We start from the raw sequence: 21,974 nt of genomic DNA, 5'->3' as shown, positions 1-21,974 counted from the left end.
AAATATATAAACAAAATCTGACCTCAAAAGGAACTGGGCTTTCCTCTGGTCTTTACATCCAACCTGGCCAATTTGAAAACATATTTTATATGTCTGGAAGATTGAGATTAATTCCTATTGCTCTGTCACTAATATAACTAATACTATATGTCAGCATCCTGTAGCTGCAGGTTCTGAAAATCCCTTGTAGGTAAAATAAAGGTGGCCTCATTCCTTTATAGATAATCCTGCTTTCAGATTCAAAACTTTTTCCTAACTTCCATTAGGGTTTGATACCACACAAACACACAGTTAAAATCTATACAATTATTGGATTTGTTATGTTCAGTTCTTATTTAAAATGCAAACAGTATGACTGATGTGATATCTTCAGTCACAGCACCTGGCTTATGAAGCAAAGCCAAGCCCAGTGAGAACTGACCTGGACTGACTCCACTAAAATCAACAGAGAGACTCCCACTGTCTTCAGTGAGCAAAGAATCATAACTTGCCTGAGTTAAGAAACTAATAAAATACTCTTATGTTTTGAGAACCCAATGTTTGTTACTCATGTACCAGCCTTCCTCAATAAATCTTGAGAAGACTGGAAGCACTGTGCTAGCTAGCAGTGAGGTCATCTTTCCTTTAGATGAAGAAATCTAGGTTGTGCAACCTGTCACAAAAATACCAGGTATAATATAGTCTCTTCCCATGCTGTTTGTGATATATAGATTTCATAAATAAATGCCTCAATCCTTTTTATCTCAAACTTAATTGGCTGAGGAAGTAATTTATTCTTCATTTAAAATTAGTGTTACTGTCATATCACACTACTGAATAGCTCTTATGGTCCATCTCAGAACTGGTTGTTAACATAGGCTCTTCATTTATTACTAATAAATCTCTAGAGGAAGTCTTTATGTGCAAGTAACAGAGGTATAAGTCCCACTTAGAATAAAAATTATTTTAACATAAGAATTGTAAAAAATGCAAGCACCAGAATTCTTATTAATTTCAAAACAAAAATCACACACATTGGCCCTAATCCCTTGCACTTCTGCAAACCAGACTCTTTTGCCATGAATGGGACATTAAAAACCAGCAACTATTGTTACACATTTGACTACTCTTTACATACAAGCAATATTAAAAGGGAGAATGGAAGAAAAAAAGTGCTCGTGTTTAATTCTATCTTTTTCTGTAAACAGTATCTTTAATTGTGTAGAGCAGTTAATGGAACAAAGTAGCCTGAGCTATTTGGAGAGCACGAGTTTCCTCAGTGTTTAAAAATTTGGCTTCTGGACAATTTTGCTGATAGTTCTGTAAAACTGGTTTTTTGGCAGCTAGGCAATGGTTGCAGTATGTCTGCATTTGTTTTTTAATCACAGTGTCATAGCCACATTTTTCCAGTCTACTGAAGCAAGAACAGGCATGTAGATTTGTTTCTGACTCCAGAGGAGTTTTTTGCTGGCTAAATGTATTTACTATTGTGTTGCTCTCAGCCCTAAGAGTTCCCCGAACAAAGGACAGCGTTCCGCTCCCCAGCTGTAAATTCACTTTTAGACGTTCATCACACACAGAGGTTTCCTAAAGAGCTGGGGCAGGGAGTGGCTGTTTGAAGTCTTGCACCTATTTGCCTCTAAAAACACAGACCTCATCTGTTACTGTGTGCCATGTGGTCACCAGGTGACTGGCTTCCCTGAAGAAATAAGTTGCAGCAGAGCATCTCTTTTTTTAAAAGGGACCAATAAAAATTAAACAGGATAAACACACTAACAATCTGTATAATGTAATGCTGATTTGTATGTGCTTCTTTGAAGGTCTATAATTGTAGACAGAATTATTGCTGTTCTGTAGGTTCATTAAATCATTTTCTATATTTCCATAGCAGAAATCTAAATTTCTATGCAGTATTTCAAAACATCTATGCAAAAGATATGTTTTAATATAACAAGATTACTCATAAGGGATGAAAAATTTAATTTGTGTCTCAGCACATTGCAGAAGACCTTGATGTTTTTATATTTCAAATTAATACTAGTAATGAATAATATTATAGTTGGTCTTGTGTTCTCCTGGCATGGCTTTTTTACCATCATACTTAAAATACAGGATTTGAATGTATGAGGTGCTATTTAGTTTTGAGCCTAGATTGCAAATTCTGTTTGTGAAGCATAAATTAAATATTTGACAGTCAGTAGTATACTCAAAATGTATCAAATACCTGGGAAAACATAGAATTTTCAAGGTTCACATGGAAATTTTTTGTATATGGCCAAGTTTTATTGTCATTGCCATCCATCCACAGTATATGGCACCAAAACAATAAGGTTTACTCTGATGTGCAAGTATTAACACTTGGAATAGCTTTGCTGAAATTGTGAGGGTTTTAAATCAGTTTTGCTACTGTGATTCTTAGATATTGTTAGTAATTAAGAGGAACTTGCATTTCATTAGACTTATGTCTCTCCTGGTCTCCACTATAGTAGCTTACTGCCAAAGGAACTTTCAAGCAACTAAAGGTTCTATAGATATATTCATGCTGTTAGATAATTTTAATTTTTAAAATTTAATATACTTCAAGAAAAACAGAATATAAAATCAGAAAAATTTATATAGATTAAAAGTATTGTTATAAAACTAGAAAACTCTGTGCATATGTTTCACATGAATAAAGATTGAACATTGAGAAGATGTTTATCTTCTGGAAATTTTAACCTGCCTGTTTTCTTAAAAGTTGCACTAGCTTAATTAAGTTGCCCTAAAATCATAAAAAAAACCTTGTGTAAGTATGTAATCTAGTTCATCCAGAGAACTGTAAACCTTATGCAAATTAATTTGTTTCCTGTCTGGTTTACTAGGATTACATTGTCACATATAAGCAGACAGGCTGCATATGATTTCAATTAATCAGCAGGTAGAGGACACAGTATATGTGCAGTGACATGCAGATTGGTGTGGGGTAGTTTACCTTTGAATTGATTCATAAGGTGTCCAGCTCTAAGTTCTTAATTTTTTTCTGCTTGGATACTTAAACTGAGACAGTGAAATTCCACCCCAACTTTGCTCTCCCTCCAGGCACTACAGTCCTTGGTTTTGTAAAATCTCTGTGTGGTTTTGGTCTTGCTGTAAGTTATGAAGCTGTATCAAGATGCCTCAACACTGTGGAAAAAAAATAAATTATATTCCTTCATCTGTAAATATTTTTAGAGGAAATGCTTCTTGCCTGGAGGACATGGGTCTTCCTTGTACCAAAAGATACTTTTGTGAAAAGCCTGAAGTAATTCTTTACAGCAAGAAAAGGTTTATTTGAACAACTCACAAAAAGAAATATGCCCAACAGGTTATGACCACCAACAGCAAAGGCAAACTCAAACGGTGACACAGTGTCTCTTTAGAGTGTTTATGCATTTAGCTGATAGCATGTCTCTGTATAAGACCCATGGAAGACGTGGCTGAGAGAAGGGGGAATTCATATAAATATAGCATCCTTGTCATAAGCTCCATATTAACTAATAAATATGTCTTTAATGAGAAAAGATGATACTTTCTTGGACCTGTCACTGAAATGATTACTCAAATCTGTAGTTTGTCAGGATTAACATGCTCTTTCTCATTCCCATCAGAAGTGGTGATTGGAAACTTTCTGCAAGAAAGAGCATATTAATCTGTAGTCAGATAAATCCAGTTTGCCACCACTTACTTCACTTATCCCATGTAGAGGAAGACTTGATGATGCCTTGTTTTCTCCCATCTCTTTTTTTTTAACAGAACCACAGCCAACATAATCTATTTTAGAACTTGCTCAGGGTAAAAAGTAATTTCTCATCTGAGCTGTACTCCCTCAAATGATAGATTTGGGATTTCAAGACCAGTACTATTACCAGTCATTTTTTAAAGTGTTTGGAGAGCCTCGCCTTGAAAGAGAAAAAACCAGGCCACAAACCTTCATCTAAACGACCAAAAGTGATTTACAGTTCTGCCACTGAGTGTTTCACTGAATGGTCATACTAAACATAATATTGCACAATGCATTCTTTCAGGATTTGACAAAACAGCTTGGATCAAATAGGGACTGTCCTATGCTTGGGCACAAAGTTTGGCCCAAAGCATATATTTCTGGAGGTCAAAAGATGTTTAATAACTTGTTTTATTATATTCAGATATGCCTTTTTATTTCTAGTAGAAAGCATGCCATGAGAAAAACCCATTATTTAATATGAACTCACTAGAAACACCAAACCCCTGGAATCATTCCAGTACAAAATAATCCATCTTCTCTGTGATTTTTCCCCTTCTTTTTTATGTCCACCCAAAATACACAGCTGCCTCTAGACTTCCTCAAAAATGCTGAGGAACTTCCCCATTGTAACAAACTGCTCCATCATTCCCATTAGTGTGGGAGGCACTTGTCATCCTTTTTCTCTGCAGATGTGAAATGCATTGATGGTCAACTCTTGTACATGCTTTGTCACATGACAAGGCATTTTAAATGTATAAAAATGTGGAATAAAATCTCATATATCCACTTTCTATGGAAATAATAATGAATTACAAAATCCAAGAGTATTTTCATACTATATTCCTGACTGTAAAGCATACATTTGGTATATTTAATGCTTCAAGAATAACCTCATTTTTAAACCATTTTTCCAAGTTTCTATTTAAAAATCTTACTTTCTCTGTGTATGTTGAATTCCCACATAATGCTGGATCCAGTCCTACAACTGAAAGTCAATGGATGTGCTCCAGTTAAATATACAGGAATAGTGGTAGACAAAACCTCATTATAGTCCCATCTAAAGGGCAGTAGGTTTTAATGCACTTGCCACTTGACAAAGAGTCTGTTCTCATCACTCCATCAATTACAGATTCCATGCTGCAGGCAGTCCTAAAACTGATCTTCTTTTGAGCATTTAAAGCAGGCAGGAGCAGGTTGGCCATTACCTTTCATTTTGTCCATTTAGGCTGCTTCTGAATATTAGTTTAATGATCTAGAATGGCAAAACAAGTAGTGGATCAGAGCATACAAGGTGCTCTTGAGGAAATTAGTAAAATGTTCTTAAATGTCTTATCAGGTCTGTCTTTATCTTTTCTCTCACTGGAGCAATTCCTGAAGACAGGTACTTATGTTTGCTTTGAATCTTTCATCTTTTTGATTTATGCATAACAAACAAATAACTTGATGAAGGATAGTTTGCCTGAAGTTACTTTATCTTTCATATTATCATTAATCAGTACATATAACACATCTTTTCAGCTTAGACAGTAAAGAGGCAAGCATCTCTCATCTTCAGCTTCATCTGTAGGCAGGTGTCAGGAGATTCTTTCAAGGTCGTTTCCTTGCCTGTCAGAAACAACAACTGAGTTGTAACATGATGTGAAAAATGAGAAGCCATTTCAGAATGGGAATATTTGCAAAGTAAATATTTTTTATTTCTCCCTGCCTATTTTGAAGCCTACATATATTATAATAATTCTTAGTTAAATATAAAGATTTGTAGAGAAATATCCATGAGGAATTGTATTTAAGTATAACTAAACTATTAACCTGTGAAATTGCAGGGGTAAAGACTATTGCCAATACATTATAAAGGTGAATCTAAGACTGTAATTTCTAGCAAAGTAGAGCCATCCTGAGAGTTCTCATAGAAATGTTGTTTTGCAGTAAATATCCTTAAAGTGTGCTGCTTTCAATTGTCATGGATGCTTTGGCTCACGAGCTAGGGAGTGTCATCCCAAGGAGCATTTCTGCTACTGCTGCATGTTCATTAAAAGACATGCGTTAAAAGCTGAAGAGAAGACAGACTCAAATTAAGAAAACTAAAATCCAATCACAGCTTTTAAAGGCAAGTTCCCTTTCCCTTTCCAGCCTGTTTGGAAAGTAGCTACCTGATCAGTCAATTCACAGGTCTCAGATATACAATAGATTTCCAAGAAACAAGTAACTAACAGATCTGTAGTTATTTCTAGCACCACTATATCTTGAAATGTCCATTCTTTGGAAGGAACTAAAAGGTTTGCTCTTAAATTTTGCTCTTACATCCATAAGCCACTCAGTTCCAGTACATGTATGCACAGTGACCAAAGGGGTAATATGGAATCATGCTTTGTTTAAGATGCATATTAAGCTTAACATGAACATTCTGACTTGAATATGTTACACCAAGTCCCTTCTCCTGAAAAGCAGTGTTCCTTTGGCCCTCATCTAGATTTTCAGGGAAGAAATTATAGGCTGTGGTAGTGCAAGACATCCCTTTGTACAAACTAGTCAGAGTCATAGTAATCATTTCAACTTCCCCGGACAAAGTGGCAAACCTGCATATTTAAGGAAGTATGAAAATATTGTTCCCTCTCATTTTTAGGCTCCTACATAAACAAACATTTCTCAAGTTACAACTATACTTTTTCAGTGTGACTGTCACAGCAAATGTTGTTATTCAAGGTATAATAAGCTGTTACTTCTATGCAGCTCATATTGTTTTTAGATATGTAAGATTAAGCAGATGTATAAAGATAAAGTTCTCTACTGGTGTATGAAGTGCTCTGGAATAAACACCTGTATTAATTAGACAAAAAAGTAATGCAACTAAATTAAGTGAAGACATTTCTACCTTCCATTTCTATTTTAATATCTTCTATTTGTGGTCTGTTTATGTTGTATGTTTTTTTGGTTTTTTATTAGAGGACAACAATGGATGGTCTCTGCAATTTGATAAACATTATACAAAGGACAAATACAATAAACTGAAATCTCTGTATGCATTTCAGACAAAGACACCTGAGTGCTGTAAGTAATTGCAGATATTATTTTATTCATGATGATTCCTAGAAAGAAATACAGAGCAAATATATGTTTAGCAGGAAATTTAGTGCTGTTTCATTTATAGTAAAATGTAGTTAATATCTCAAATGAGCAAATGCTAATTTGAAGCTAATTTCAATTCCATTAAGGATGATTCATTTTCTGCAAGAGAAGTGTCAAACATATTTTAATTAGCATATGCCAATTAGGAGGGCAATATAAATGTTTATCTAAATATGCTGATACTGCTGGAGAGACTATAGAACTGGCATGTATTTCAGAGTGAAATGAAGGCAACATTGCTCCCAGTTCACTTCTTTGTACATCAAATGAAATTTGCAAACCCCCTCCACTTATGCAGGGTTTTGTACATATTTCTTGATTCTGCTGTCTACTATGATGAGCAAAGACTCCCTGACCCATTTTTGACCCATTTTTACCCATAGAATTTTACTTATTCTCATAATAAGAGTGCTGAATAATCTAAAGTGTTGCAAAAATAGCGTGCCAGATTCCTGTTTGTCATGCCTAAAATTCAAGAGCTTTTACAAGCTCTTTCACAGAGGTAATATAATTGTTTGTATCCCTTTATATTTATTGTTAGATTCCTCCCAGGTCTAAATGAATTTTGTACAAACATGTGCATTAATTGTGTCCTATGACACAATTAATAAAAGAGCCTGCTAAGTCTGTCTTTGTGCTCGTTCTTTTATGCCATATTTCTTTTCTTCACGTCCCATCAAACCTCATATCCCACATTTTGCCCTGAACATGTTCTTGCTTTCCTGCAGTGGCTGGTGATGTGCCAGCAGAGTGTACCTGCCAAGGGCTGGAGGTTTTCTGTGATGCTGCCAAATTGCGTGCTGTGCCATCAGTCTCTTCAAACATAACCATACTGTAAGTAGAGAAGTAACCTGGTCTTTTGCTCTGTTCAGGTTTGACTGTCAATCCTACAACTTTTTCACAGCTATGATCAGCTGATGCTTGGGAAGCACTGTTTCTCTCTGTTGAAAAGTACTTTAATATTTTAAGTACAGATTTTCCTTACATAAAAGGGGAGAAAAGAAACTAAGGAACCGAAAAACTCCGTGAACTGATAATTTCATGTTTGTAACAGTGACTTGAACTACAAACACTTCAGGATATCTAAGGAAATCTACAAAAGAAATGCTGCCTTTTAAGACAAAATGCTTAAAACCTGTTTCTTATTCTATGATCCTGTCAATATTCCTAGTCTGTGCTCCTGTCAATAAATTCAATAACCTTGAACTCGGTGGAACTCCCTGCTGGAGCAAATCTATTTAGTTCTCATTTGATGTCTGAATACTCTGTTATTTAAAAGGATTTAATTGGTCTGAGTCATCATGCAGATATTTATGTGTAAGCCAAACTTTTTTTAAGAGACCAGAATATGGTTGATGTGCTCTTGATTTGCACATTGCTGTTTGGGAAGCAGTTTTAGGTGTGGTGAGCAGGGAGCAGTATCCCATGTCCTTACCTGAGGATCTCTCCCATAGATCTGGGTCATGGATCTTTCCTTTTGGTACCAGTCTGTGTTCACATGTGGCTGAAATTCTCCTTGTTGGGTCCACGTTGAAATACCGCAACACTTCATAACAAAAACTGATGTGGAATGTCAAACATCTATTTAAACTGGCTTCTGGCTCAGGTCGAAAAAGAGTTCAAAAATACTGACTACAGTTTTAGCTGTAGAAAAAGCAGTGAGTTCAGCTGGTTTTCAGGCTAAATTCTCTTCTAATCAAACCATGTCCTGAAGGAATTTTATTCTTGACAGGACACTAGAGTGTCCCCAGTGGAGATGGGACATTGGGACACCTGAACTGGGAAATACACTCTATATGCATTTGAGGTTTGAAATAAATCTGTAGTTTATATTCAAATCTTTTTATTTCTTTGATTTAACTGTTATTTTGCCAGTTCTTCCTGGGGACATGGATTTTTTTTTAATTATAATGCATTTTTCTTACTGTCTAAATAGATACAAGCATACAGAAAAACAGAAGTAGCATGTTCAGATGGTTTCATGCTGCTTTTGTTATTTAGCAGAGTGAGAGCTGCCCTTATTAAATAACAAAAGCCTGTAGGAACCTGGGACAGTAGTTTTACTGTATGCATTCATTCCTACAGGTCTCTTCAGAGGAATCTGCTAAGGAAACTTTCTGCTGATGTTTTCAAGAAATACCAAGATCTTAAAAATCTGTAAGGGAGTGCTATAACATAAAATACCTATCTAGTGTCTTAAATAGTCATCCTTTCCTTCCCCCATATGTACACACATGGAGCTTAACATTTAAGTATCAAAAGTCTGGTTTGTCTCACGCGTTGGTGCCTCATGTGTACCCTGTTTGGCTCAAGTACTTTGATTTGACATCTGTCTTTTTGCAAAACAATAATTTCTGCTTATTCAATGGTCTATGTTTATAGACTGGTTTATACCAGAAAAAATACTAAATTTTATTTTTTTCTGGAGGATGCTACATTTATAATAAACAGTAATATGTCAAATCAAATTAAGTTAATTGATTTATTCTGGAAAAAAAAGTTTGGAAACTCAAACTTCCCATTATCATGGGAAGCTCATTCCCATGGCACATGGTTTTACTCCTAATTATGTCTGGTACTGATTTGGTAATGCCCAACAGTCAAATTATTATGGCAATACAATACCGTGTTATGTTTTCCAGTGTGTAACATACGTGCTGTTCAAAAATCATAGCCTTTAACGAGTTTTCTTTATATAGAAGTAGTGAAATAAAGATTAATTGCAGAAGTCTGGAGTAGGGCTTCTATATAACCTACTCAAAGTGTTCTTTCATGGGAACTGTGCTACACTGCAGCACCATCTTGTGTTCTGAAACTTAAGTCCCATTATGTCCCTTAAATTCCTGAAAGGTAAGTTTTCACTAAGAAATTAATCCATACCTATTATTATATGTAGAAAACATTTGTTTCTAATATCAAATTCACACCCTTCTGATAGATAATTTTACATTTTCCAGAAGGTCTTGAGCAGTGTTTGGCAGAAACCCATTTTGTGAAAGCCAATGTCTGATTTCTTACTGCTTTCTAGCAGGAATGCATCTAGATCCTTCATTAGGTGGAATTTGATTTAAAGGACTCATGTTTAAATATTATTCAGAGACTAATATTATAATTCATTAAAATTATTTTTAAAGACTTGGCATTTGCAGTTGATAATTTTCAATTTATTACTTCATCAAAGTGGATAAATCTGGAATTTTAAAAAAGATAGTATCTTTAGCTTACAGGAGATCAATAAGTTTTGCTGTATATTTTTAATATATTATCTTACAAATGCAATATTTTGAGAATTCTCTAGTACCACCAACAATTCAAAAATTATTTTAATTTTACATTTACTGTGCAAAATTTTGGTTGCAACAGAGATCTGGGTAAACACAGAGATCAGGTCACACAGGTGAGCATTGCAAGGTTAGGACCTAATCAAGGAGGTTGCAAACCACCAATCCACTGTTCATCTTTGGCAAAGCAAGCATCCATCGGAATGATTTTTCTGATTTTGCTCTTTGTGTGAATTTCTTGGAAAACAACCTTGCAATCTTTCCAGCTATAGCTGTGAAATGGTTATTGTCAAATTCAAGGTGTAACAAATATAACAGCTTATTTTAAAATAACAAATATGTATTCAGTTTAGCTGATAGATTTTAATTGGTTACTTATGTTTGCTTTAACTTCACTTGTTTAGAGAATAAATTGTTTTGGGTTTGTATCTTCTTAGGTATCTTCAGAATAATAAAATCAGAGCCGTATCTGAACGTGCTTTCAAAGGTTTATACAACTTGACAAAACTGTAAGTATTGCTTTAGAATACTGAAGTAAAAAGCAGCAGGCAGAGTTCTGAGAGTCCCTCTCTGCCTGATTCCATATGAGGAACTTGCAAAGTGGTCCAAAACTTTAATCCAATGATTGAATTGAGAAAGCAAAGACAGATTAAAAGGTCCCTGTGCAAGTTTATCTGGCAGGGCAGTATTTTGAAAGGACAAGCGGGCTCCATACTTCAATCCTATTCCCAAAATCCTCAGGATGGAAGAAGGAGACAGTATGGTAGCTACCGTGCAGAAAGCCAGAGAGAATGAATAAAGAGTCAAATGAAAGCAAGAGCTTGTGATAGATGAAAATTCTTTAACATGGTGTTTTGGTTTGCAAAGGCAATTCAAAGTAACCAGTATTGGTGCTGAAAGGAACACTTTTTTCTTTATTTTGCAGCAACTTGCTGAAAGGTGTTTTTAACATTTTAGGAAAAAACATTTTCAGTGAAAGATACAACACATAAATTGCACTGTTTCGTTCAGGACATTTAATGCAATGTTTTCAGAAAGTTTTACAAAGCTGTACCTCTTATTCTTTCCATCACACAAGTGTGGCTGATTATCTGCTATTACAGCTGCAGTTATTATCTTCCCAGACCATTTATAGTACCCCTCCCCATTTGTTTTCAGCTTTTCTTTTTCCATTATTCTGGTATCTACATTTATGACTAATATCCTTAGCAAAGACTGAATGGGATCCTGGAAACTTTCATGGAACAAATCACTCCACAGAAGGAAACTGTGAAGGGTCTAAAATATGACACAGTGAAACTATTTTGTTGGCTGTGCTTTCTTATAGATAAGACAAAGTGCTGTACATAATTGCTCTTAAAATCCTCCCTAGAGAGAGTCCTGCCTTGCTCTCAAACAATGGCATGAAAATTATCAAAGTAAAAGAAAAAACAATATTAACAGAATAGGAGTATTCTGGTAAATTATCAAGGAGAAATAATCTGAAAACTCATTTTCATGTGTGCTGCTAATTCATCATTCCATTCATTCATCTTTGGTTGGTCTTGTTTTAGATACCTGAGCAACAACAAGATAACAAATTTGGAGCCTTTTGTCTTTGCAGACCTCCACAGACTTGAATGGCTGTATGTTGTTTTCTTTTTTGTATATTTATTTACTCAATCAATAATTAATTATTATATATATATATATATAAATATTTTGATTGCTTTCATTTTTGTGCATAGCATTACTTTACACTAGCTAATAACTAAGGAACTCCTGTTACACTGTAAAAGGTAAAAATGCAATTGGCTTTGCTGAGACCAGAAAATAGCTTGTGAGACTTAGTGGCTTCAATGACTGATGACTTTTAACAATGGCAAACAATGTTTATTAGTAATTGCTCATTACAAAAGAATATATTAAGTAACCTAGGTACTTAAAACAGTAGACAGATATTTTTGGGCAATTCTTTTCCTGTAAATAGTGCTTAAAATGTCCAGGCAAAATTACTGTCATAACCTGAAATATTGGCCCATTACTGCTTTTCAGAGAGATTTTTAATGAGTTATTAAAAATAAACAAATAATATGTCTTTCATTCTTCTGCATGTTTGTGACTGTTGGATTGCCATAGAATATTGTTAGGTTGTGCTACTTTGTTTTTACAGAGAATCTATTCGGTGTCTTGACCAAAGGATTTAAAAACCTCTAAGGAAAACGCTTTTTTCTAAGTTGAAAGAAATTATTTTCTCTAAGTTACATGGGTTTTTAATGAAATTTTTCGGAAAGGAAATTAATATATTAATCTATAAAAGAATAGTGTGTTAACTTTTTTAAGTAGTTTGATTGGACTTTTGAAGAAATTCAAAAGCTTGTTACCTTTTATTATCTCTTCAATTTAAGACTGAAGTCAATTATCAATCTGATAAATATTTTGCTGTAATTTATAGGATAATTGAAAACAACAGGATAAATAGGATCTATCCATTAACATTCTATGGACTCAAATCTCTTATTCTTCTGTAAGTATAAAACAAGATTAAAAAGGTTCTATTTAAAAGAACAGAATACGAAGGTCATACACATATAAAAATTTTTTTACGCTGAATGTGCTAGCTCACCCCAGAGTCCTTACAGTACACCTGCAGCTTTCCCTTACCCCAGGCACAATGTGCTCGAGTGGGAGGATTTTGGCAGCAGTGGACACGCAGTGTCCAGAAAAGTATAGGGAGGAGGGTGAGGAAAATGGTGAAAGGTGTCGCTGAGAGGGCAGGGTCGAGGCAGCTGCAGCACTGGGTTCCAGGTGTCCTCCAGAGCCATGGTGGGACAGGAGGAATCCCATAGTCCCTGCCCTGGTGGCAGCCCAACCCCCCTCCCCAAGGCCCTGTGTATGGTGTGCCACTGCACTCTCCAGCCCGAAAGATGAGGGACCCTCTTCTCCTGTATCCCAGAGGGAAAACTCCCTCCACATCCCACTGTTGTCAGAACTATATGTTCTGACTGAATAGTAGATTTGTATTGGATTTCTACATTTCATTTTAATAGCAGCAGAGTGGAGTGAACACCTTTCCTTTACCTGGATATTAGCAAGCTAAGGATAAAATACTGCTGCACAGAATGCCACAGGGGAAAATACATGGAAGTTGAAGAAAATAATGCTGCTTTCAAAACTATTCAAGATTGGAATTATTTTTTTTTCAGAAGTGCATAAGAGACATGAAATTTTTTCTATGATGTAACTGTGGAAATATAACCAGCTGTACTATTCCTTTTTTTTTTTTTTTAGAGAGATGATGAATAATTCTCTTGCACGTTTGCCTGATAAACCTCTGTGCCAGTATATGCCAAGATTAAATTGGCTGTAAGTCTACCTTATTTCACTGGAAAAATATTATTTTATTATGTTTGTATGGCACTTTCACCCCACTTTTTCTTATGGGGTGCTGGATCTTGCAGAGTGCCTGCTGGGTCACTGCAAGGCCGATGGCCTGAAGTCATCAGTTAAGTGTGCAGAAGTCATCAGTTAAGTGTGCATGTCTGCCTTCCACTCTCTTCTGTGTAGTCAAGTTCTGGTAGTATTTTTCTTCAATTACCTTAGAATAAGTGCCTGAGTTTATTTTCAACGATTGATGGGTTCTTTTATATCCCAGAGACCTTGAAGGCAACCATATCCATAATGTGAAAAATGCCACTTTCATCTCCTGCAGCACTCTAACTGTACTGTAAGTAATTGGATATACTAGCTAGCCAGAGTGAAATGTACTTAAACTGAACAGTCAAGTGATTCATTACAGATAATATAAAAGTTTCCTGAGTATTATGGTTGTTTATCTCTTGAGGATATTAAATTAAAATGTTTGGTTTGAAATGAGCACCACACAGAATATCCACTGTTTATATTTTACAGCAAAGTTCAGCATTGAAATATATAACAAGACTTCACTGAAGAAACTTTGGCTGATATTAAGATTTAGAAATTTTCATTATAACCTTTGTATTGAAGTCAAAGATCTCATAATGAGAACCAGAAAACATACACAATACATAGCTAGTTGCTTATTTTGATTGGCTAGTGGGTTGACTGTCTCATCAATTTTAGAATTTTCTCCTAAGTTTCTTCAGTGATGATGTAACCATCTTCAGAAAATCCCTACTAATTTTTAGTAGATCAGTAGACTTTATGGTGAGTGTCACTTTCAATTTTTAACTCTTCTGCAGTACCCATGTTCTTGGCTTTCTAATCTCTGTGGCAGATGAAATAAGGATGAATGAAAAATTGCACAACTGTGTATCTGTGTCTGAGACATGATTAGGTCACAAGCCTTCTAGCCCACTTAATCTTCCTCCTGCCCTCAGTCAATTTGCACCAGCCTTCCATAGGTGTGTGTGTGTGTGTGTGTGTGTGTGTGTGTGTGTATATATACATGCAGAAGTACATGCATATATAGGCAAAAAGTTATTTACTAAATGATAAAATGGCAAACTTCCAGATGCAATTAGCTTGTTAACTGAATTGGGCAAATATTTAAAGATGCAGAGAACAGATAACTTTTAAAGTTTATAAAACTTTATCTTCAAAATTAAGTAGACACCAAGAAGAAGAAACATAAGTTTGTTTTATTCTTTCAGGGTTATGAGACGAAATAAAATCAGCTCCCTAAATGAAAACAGCTTTTCTTCTCTCCAGATGTTAGATGAATTGTGAGTAGATTTCTTCTCTTATTTCTACAAATCACACATTTTTGTGATTTATATTAGAAATATCATTCATCATAAAGTGTATTTCATGTAACATGCTCTGGAGATGGCATCCTTCCTTAGAGTATTTTTTTAAAGATATATTGAACAGGAAAGAAATAATCAATAAAATCTGTATCAATCATAAGGGGCTTTTCTCACATTATGTTCCCTGAATATAATAATATCAATTATTCTCGTATCATTACAATCTAGGTGCAGGTCTGCCTTCAGTGTCTTTTAGACCAGTTTGACAGTTTTGGTTGGACTGAGACCTTTATTCCTCTGTTATTAGGGTTTCTGCACAGTGAAAGTAAGATGAAAGGTAGAAATAAAAACAAAAGTAAAGATATGCAGTTTAGCCCATGTGGAAACATTCCCATCATAAAACAATACATATAATTAATTTGTAAACTTCTACAAGCCAAATTAGTGGCATTTTACTTTCTTTTTGATGGAAATAAAATAACGATAAATTATGTATCTAATGGTATATCTGAACTATTGAGACAAAGCAAGATCTGATAGATCTAGCTTCCCACCTTGTTTTAATATCATTCTTGTATTGTCCAGATTTCTGATAACCTGTAGAATAAATAATATTCTATTTGGCAAATAAAATTGTGTATACTGAAACTGCAAAACTATTCAGTAAAATTACTGTGTGTAGTAAGAACTTACTGTAACCTGTGTGTTTCTGCAGAGATTTGGCTAGCAACAAGATTGAATCACTTCCTCCATATATATTTAAGGAATTAAAGGAGCTTTCACAACTGTAAGTATTCTTGTTTATTATTATACATAAATGTATATTCCTCTTTTGATATGATGTTTTCAGTCATATGTGTCAGAAAAGAGAAGAGCACATTTGTTTGTATGCATCATTTAAGCTCAGTCTAAAGAACACACCAGAAGCAATTTTATATCATTTTCCAGAATAATTTTGTAAAAGGTGTGCATTTTCATGTCCCAAAATACAACATGTTAAAATTACACCTTTTTCTAGATCTTTTTAGTACATACAATGAGCTATGCTAGCTATATCATGAGAAATTAATAATTTCATGGGAATGCTTAACTTGATATCAGGATTTAACTTTAAAAGTAGATTGACTTTGTTTTTAGGGCAGGCAGTAAGGAATATGGCCAAAATTAATTTTGTTGTACTTACAGGAACCTTTCTTACAACCCCATCAAGAAAATACAAATAGACCAGTTTGATTTTCTAATTAAACTCAAATCCCTGTAAGTATCAAGTTTTTTATATTTTAGCTATATTTTCTTTGTGATTTTGCACATCTCCCTCAGTAGGACATGATCCAGAATATGTTTTGTAAGAAATTGCCCCTGAAGAGTTTAGGGGGAGTTTTGCAGGTGCGCTAATACAGCAGCTCTAACTTGAATTCTGCCAGCAGAGCTCCTCCTAAAAATCTGAGATAGTGCAGCAACAATCTTGCAAATATGAAATTATCCTGCAGTAGATTTAAGTACCTCTTCACTGGTCACTTCACCTCTGAAATATTGGTTCTTGTCAGACATCACTCCAAAATCATAGAATAGTTTGTTTTGGCAGTGACTCTTAAAAGTCCTCTAGTTCAACTCCCCTGCAATGAGCAGGGACATCTTCAGCTAGGTCCGATTGCTCACAGCTCTGTCCAGCCTGACCAGGAATGTTCCTAGGCATGGGGTATCTACCACCTTTTTAGACCACCAACTCCAGTGTTTCACCACCGATTCATAAAGAATTTTTCCTAATATCTAGTCAAAATCTACCTTTTTTTTTTTTAGTTTAAAACCATTACCCCTTGTCCTGTTGCAACAAGCCCTACTAAAAATGGTTGTGGAGATTAAAAACCAGATGTTTTCTTGTACAGCAGTGCAGTAGGAGTTTATGATTTGACCTGATATGATTATGTGTGAGCTGTAGCTAGCAGTACACATACCTTTTTTGATCAGACCAGCTTCCTCACAGCGACTGGAACCCCCGGGCCAAATTCAACTAAATTTGGTAAATGGCTAATGAACTGAAAATACCAAATCTGTATAAGCATCATGAAAATAAGCAGCTGAGCACAGAAAATAACAACCAATTACCTCCTTAACAGTCAAACTACAGCATGATTTTATCACTTTATCTATTATTTAACACCAAAAAACTCATAAAACTCAGTGATCATGGCCTTCCACCTATTTTAGTTTAAAAACTCTTAAATCTTGAGATAGATCAATAGACAACTGTATTTTGGCAGTTTGTAAAACACCGGTTCCCTCTTCATCTGTTTGAAATACTAGAAATTGTTGGGGAAAGCATTCCCTAGTATTCATTGCAGCACTTAAATAAAAGTAGCACGCTTCCATGTTAGGGTTTTCTCATGTCTGCCAGCAAAACTGCCCACCAACCCACACCAACTAACCAGTAAGTCTGTACTTTTCTCCATTTTTGCCTAAATATGTTCAGAAATCACAGGAATAATACATTCAAATCTTTGAACAATAAATCCACATAAGGCTCTCCACAAGGAGAACCAAAGACCCCTGACTAGGTGCACATCAAACCAGAGAATGGGATGGACTGGAAGAATACAGTACCTGAAGTTCTAAAAGAACATCTTACATAGTTAAATTTTTTTGATCTAGCATTGCAGGGGGAAAAAATATTGCTGCTCTCATATACATATATAAAATTTAAAATAAGGAATCTCAGCCATGTGTCACAAAAAAGCCAGCATTTTTTCTTACATGCTGTGCTCTGTGTCCCAGCTTCCTGCCAGTTTTGACGTAATGAAGATTGAGTTCTTGTGTTGGTTTGTTTGTCCAGTAAAGCACTCCCTGAGATAAAAGAGAGATGTGTAAATGTATTATTCCTAGAACAAGTTATTATTTCCCCAGAGATGATGAAAGACCATCAGTAGAATAGTACTTTGAAAGGGCAACATATTAATCGGACATTCATGAATTCTCATGACTGAGAGCAGCACTAAGAGTTTTCTTCATGAATCTGGAAGAACAGTGAATTTATTAAAATTATTTGCAATTCCTTTTTGTTCCACTCCAGATTTCACGAAGACTTTTTGGTCAGATTTCGAAGGGTTGGTAGATTAGGTGCAATAAAGTTTTTATCTAGTTTCCTATAATCATAAAAGCACAACTAAATGCTCATAAAATTTGGTTTTTTGCTACTGAGTTTCTATGGCCTTTTACTGAGAATGTATTTTTACAGCAGTTTGGAGGGCATTGAAATTGCAAACATCCAGAGGAGAATGTTCAGTCCCCTGAGAAACCTTTCCCACATGTAAGTAGATTATTTTAGAAAGTTTGCTTTCTTTGGCCTGATTTTTACAATTACAGAATACTGGATAATTGAAAATGAAGGTGTATGAAAAGCAGTACGTGAGTTGTCGAATTTTGACCATTTTTTATTTACTTTTCTTCTTTCAGAATATGCTTTCTGAGTAGTTACTAGATAGTTTTGATATTCTGACAACCAATCTACAATGATCTTTCATATGTTTCTCACAACCAGATATTTTAAGAAATTTCAGTACTGTGGGTATGCTCCTCACGTGCGCAGCTGCAAACCCAACACAGATGGGATTTCCTCCCTCGAGAATCTTTTAGCTAGCATCATACAGAGAGTGTTTGTCTGGGTTGTATCAGCCATTACCTGCTTTGGAAACATTTTTGTTATCTGCATGAGGCCTTACATCAGATCGGAGAACAAGCTGCATGCCATCTCCATTATGTCTCTCTGCTGTGAGTACTCCATGTCTAGAATATCTTTTTAGTCTGCTTGTAGCATGTATGATACTTGTTATTATAGTATAGTGACGTATTTCCAGCATTGATTAACTCTTCTTTCGTGACGTTGCAAATGAAAACACTAAGTTTTGTGGTTTATATACCATTAAGGTCTTATATACTATTGAGGTCTCATTAAATGCTGCCTTTGGCAGCTGGGACATTCCAAAAGTTTCATGTTTGATTTTCATGCCATGGGAATTCTGTCAAATATTCTATTCTTTGCACAAATAAAAGGCTGTTTATGCAAATATAAAAAATTAATCTATCCTAGCTCCCCAATATTAGGAATTGGGGTGATTTTTTTTTTTTTTTTATTTTAGTCCTGAAAGCAAGACAAGTTTATGGATGAACTACTTGGCAGTAAAATCACTACAATTCTGAGTCTCTCAATACTGGAGAGTCTATAAAGATTGCACAAATGCAGTTAGATGCATTTTGAGAGGTATTTACCATCATCGCATAAAATTTTTGCAACATTTCTGAATACAGCATATTGGTGATTTTGAAACTTTGTTTTTCCATGAAACAATCTGAATACTTTGCAAAAGCTTTAGCAAAATACCCATGAAGCCTTCAGTTCTGTGTTGACATGTCATCTCCCCTTACTAGTCTTAGAAGACTATGCACATCAGTTTTGAACTAGTATAAGGTGGAAAAAATAAACTTCTAATCCAGCAGAGATGGTCTACTCAAAGAAAATTATCTTAAGCCAAATGTTAATATAGGAATAAATAAAGAAATAAGACCTAATAAAAAAGTGTTGCAAGAATATTTCTATAAATAAAGCTGTTTATTTTTCTATTTGCAAAACAATTTTACCAGAGCTTTAAAAAATGGAATCAAGTATGAAACATGGGCTGTCAGACCAAATGAAAAGGAAAAAAAAAAGGAAAAAGTAATATAATTACTTAAATACTAAGTAATTACTATAATTAAGCCATTATAATTACTTAATTGTAATTCATAGTACTATTCCAGTTGTAATATTGATTTTATATCTAGTATCTATCTTACATCTATATCTATGTAGTAGCTTACTTGTAAGTAGATACTTATATATTCATTTATGTGTGTGTGTGTGTCTGTTTTCCAATATACATGTACAGAGAGAATAGGAAATTCAGATGTGTAAATAATGATGTTAAGAACTGTGCCCACAGGTGCTGACTGTCTGATGGGAATATATTTATTTGTGATTGGAGCTTTTGATCTCAAATATCGTGGAGAATACAACAAGCACGCACAGTTGTGGATGGACAGTATTCACTGTCAGTTGGTCGGATCGCTGGCTATTCTGTCTACAGAGGTGTCAGTCTTACTGTTGACTTATCTGACTTTGGAAAAATACATCTGCATAGTTTATCCTTTTAGGTGTTTGAAGCCCAGAAAATGCAGGACAATTTCCATTTTGGTTCTTATCTGGATAATCGGGTTTGCTGTTGCTTTTATCCCACTGAGCAATAAGGAATTTTTCAGGAACTACTATGGCACCAATGGCGTCTGTTTTCCTCTGCACTCAGAACAATCAGAAAGTTCAGGAAGTCAGATTTATTCTGTTGTGATTTTCTTAGGTAAGTTGCTTTTCTTCTTTATGTATTACTAGAGCTGCAAAGGAACCAAGTTTTCAAACAATTAAGATAGCTGTGATGTTCACACCTCCTTGGACTTAGATGCTCCAGCAAGCCTTTGAAGACTATTTCCAATATAAATGCTTTACTGTATTAGATGTCTACCTACCTATCTTAAAATGCATGAAGGGATGAGAAAGTAGAAAGAAATTATTCACCATTATGTTCTTGAATTAATAGACTGTGTTAGGGGAGTAGAGCAATGGTAAGGCCAGAGAAGAACTATTTAGTTTTAATCAGATGGCAGTCTTTTGCCAGTTATCAGTGAATAAAATGAATACTTGAGTAGAGACAAAAATTCAGTCTTCAGATGAGGACAGACTCAGATTTTCTGGCCTCTTAATTCCATGGGACTAGCAGTTTAGATGAAATATTCTTCTTTACTACCCAGACTGCAAATAGGTGATGTAGAATTGTCGTTATTCTTTTAAGGTATAATTAATTTTAACTTTTAAACAGGTGTAAACTTGGCAGCTTTTATCATCATTGTGTTTTCCTATGGGAGTATGTTCTACAGTGTTCACCAGACAGCTATTATGGCTACTGAAATTCGGAATCATATTAAAAAAGAGATGATCCTTGCTAAACGTTTTTTCTTCATTGTATTTACTGATGCACTATGTTGGATACCTATTTTTATTTTGAAACTCCTTTCTTTACTTCGAGTAGAAATACCAGGTATGTCCTTTCTTTTATGAGGCTGTTTCAACAGTGCCTGTATGAAATATTCCTTCTACTTCAGAAGAAAAATAATTTAATGAAATGAACTGTATTGCTGAAATTAACTTCATGTTCTATATCTATATATATGTACACACCATATAATGAAGTATACAGTTTTACTATATAATTAAACTCTATTTCTATAATCATGAAAGTTTAGCCTCCTTTGAGTTACATAAAAAACTCCAAAATTCAAATCATTCAAGTCTGTCTGCATATAATATCTATAAAGTGTACAAAATATATTTGAAAGTCAAGGCTGAGTTGCACTGGCTTTTCTTATCTTAGGGCTTTTGCTGGTTCTGTTACCTAAATATCTCAAGACAATACAGTGTTTTCTATCTTGATTCATTAATGTAACTTATTCTGAAATGACTTTATTTTACAAGCTAGTATTTATAACTCCACTCATTAAGTTACATAAAGATCTGTTTATCTTCTTCATGCTGTGAATATATTCCCATGTAAAAATAGTGTAACCTAAAAGACTAAAATTGCACCTTAATTTTTTTCCTTCTCTTTGCAATATCAGTAGATGCCAGAAAAAAAAGCCTCTTCATGTGGGGCTTATTAACCCTGTTAGAAAGAACATGTGAGCATAAATGGAACAATCAGCAACAACAGATTCAGACTCAATGTACAGATGGATGTCATAATATTACATTGGCAAGAAAATGTTTTAGCTGAAATGATTATGCTTTATGTGCTGATGAGGAGGTTTGGGAGTTGAAATTTTCAAAGTTTGGACTTGCATCTCAAATGTCTGGAAGTTATGCTGATTATCTTAAATATTCAGTTATTTCAAATATTTTTAATTTGTTCTTCAAGAAGGTATCGAATTACCTATGATATTTGAAAGAAAATATCTTGAAAAGTAGAAGCAGGTGTATTATAAGTCAAGAAACCTTGAAAAAATCTAGCTGAAACACAGGGTGATCTTTGGTTCAGCAAATTAGTGTCCTGTGATAGATGA

General features: G+C 34.7%; 1 protein-coding gene across 8 annotated transcripts in view; it reads left to right on the top strand.

Annotated features, from left to right (window-relative positions):
* RXFP1 (relaxin family peptide receptor 1) overlaps window positions 1-21,974 on the top strand; it is a 51,825-nt gene that overhangs the window by 26,189 nt on the left and 3,662 nt on the right. For 6 of the 8 annotated variants that reach the window (XM_068187194.1, XM_068187195.1, XM_068187196.1 and 3 more), the window contains 15 exons: window positions 6,665-6,769; window positions 7,576-7,681; window positions 8,933-9,004; window positions 10,566-10,637; window positions 11,682-11,753; window positions 12,563-12,634; window positions 13,399-13,473; window positions 13,763-13,834; window positions 14,742-14,813; window positions 15,553-15,624; window positions 16,023-16,094; window positions 18,070-18,141; window positions 18,373-18,602; window positions 19,811-20,221; window positions 20,738-20,956. In XM_068187194.1, coding sequence (XP_068043295.1) covers window positions 6,665-6,769; window positions 7,576-7,681; window positions 8,933-9,004; window positions 10,566-10,637; window positions 11,682-11,753; window positions 12,563-12,634; window positions 13,399-13,473; window positions 13,763-13,834; window positions 14,742-14,813; window positions 15,553-15,624; window positions 16,023-16,094; window positions 18,070-18,141; window positions 18,373-18,602; window positions 19,811-20,221; window positions 20,738-20,956 — 1,794 coding nt within the window. The remainder of the gene's footprint in view (window positions 1-6,664; window positions 6,770-7,575; window positions 7,682-8,932; window positions 9,005-10,565; window positions 10,638-11,681; window positions 11,754-12,562; window positions 12,635-13,398; window positions 13,474-13,762; window positions 13,835-14,741; window positions 14,814-15,552; window positions 15,625-16,022; window positions 16,095-18,069; window positions 18,142-18,372; window positions 18,603-19,810; window positions 20,222-20,737; window positions 20,957-21,974) is intronic. The other 2 variants (XM_068187192.1, XM_068187197.1) reach the window with 2 other exon arrangements.

Source organism: Anomalospiza imberbis, chromosome 4 (genome assembly GCF_031753505.1).
Source record: "Anomalospiza imberbis isolate Cuckoo-Finch-1a 21T00152 chromosome 4, ASM3175350v1, whole genome shotgun sequence".
Lineage (NCBI taxonomy): Eukaryota > Metazoa > Chordata > Aves > Passeriformes > Viduidae > Anomalospiza > Anomalospiza imberbis.
This window is presented reverse-complemented; position numbering and strand designations above follow the sequence as displayed.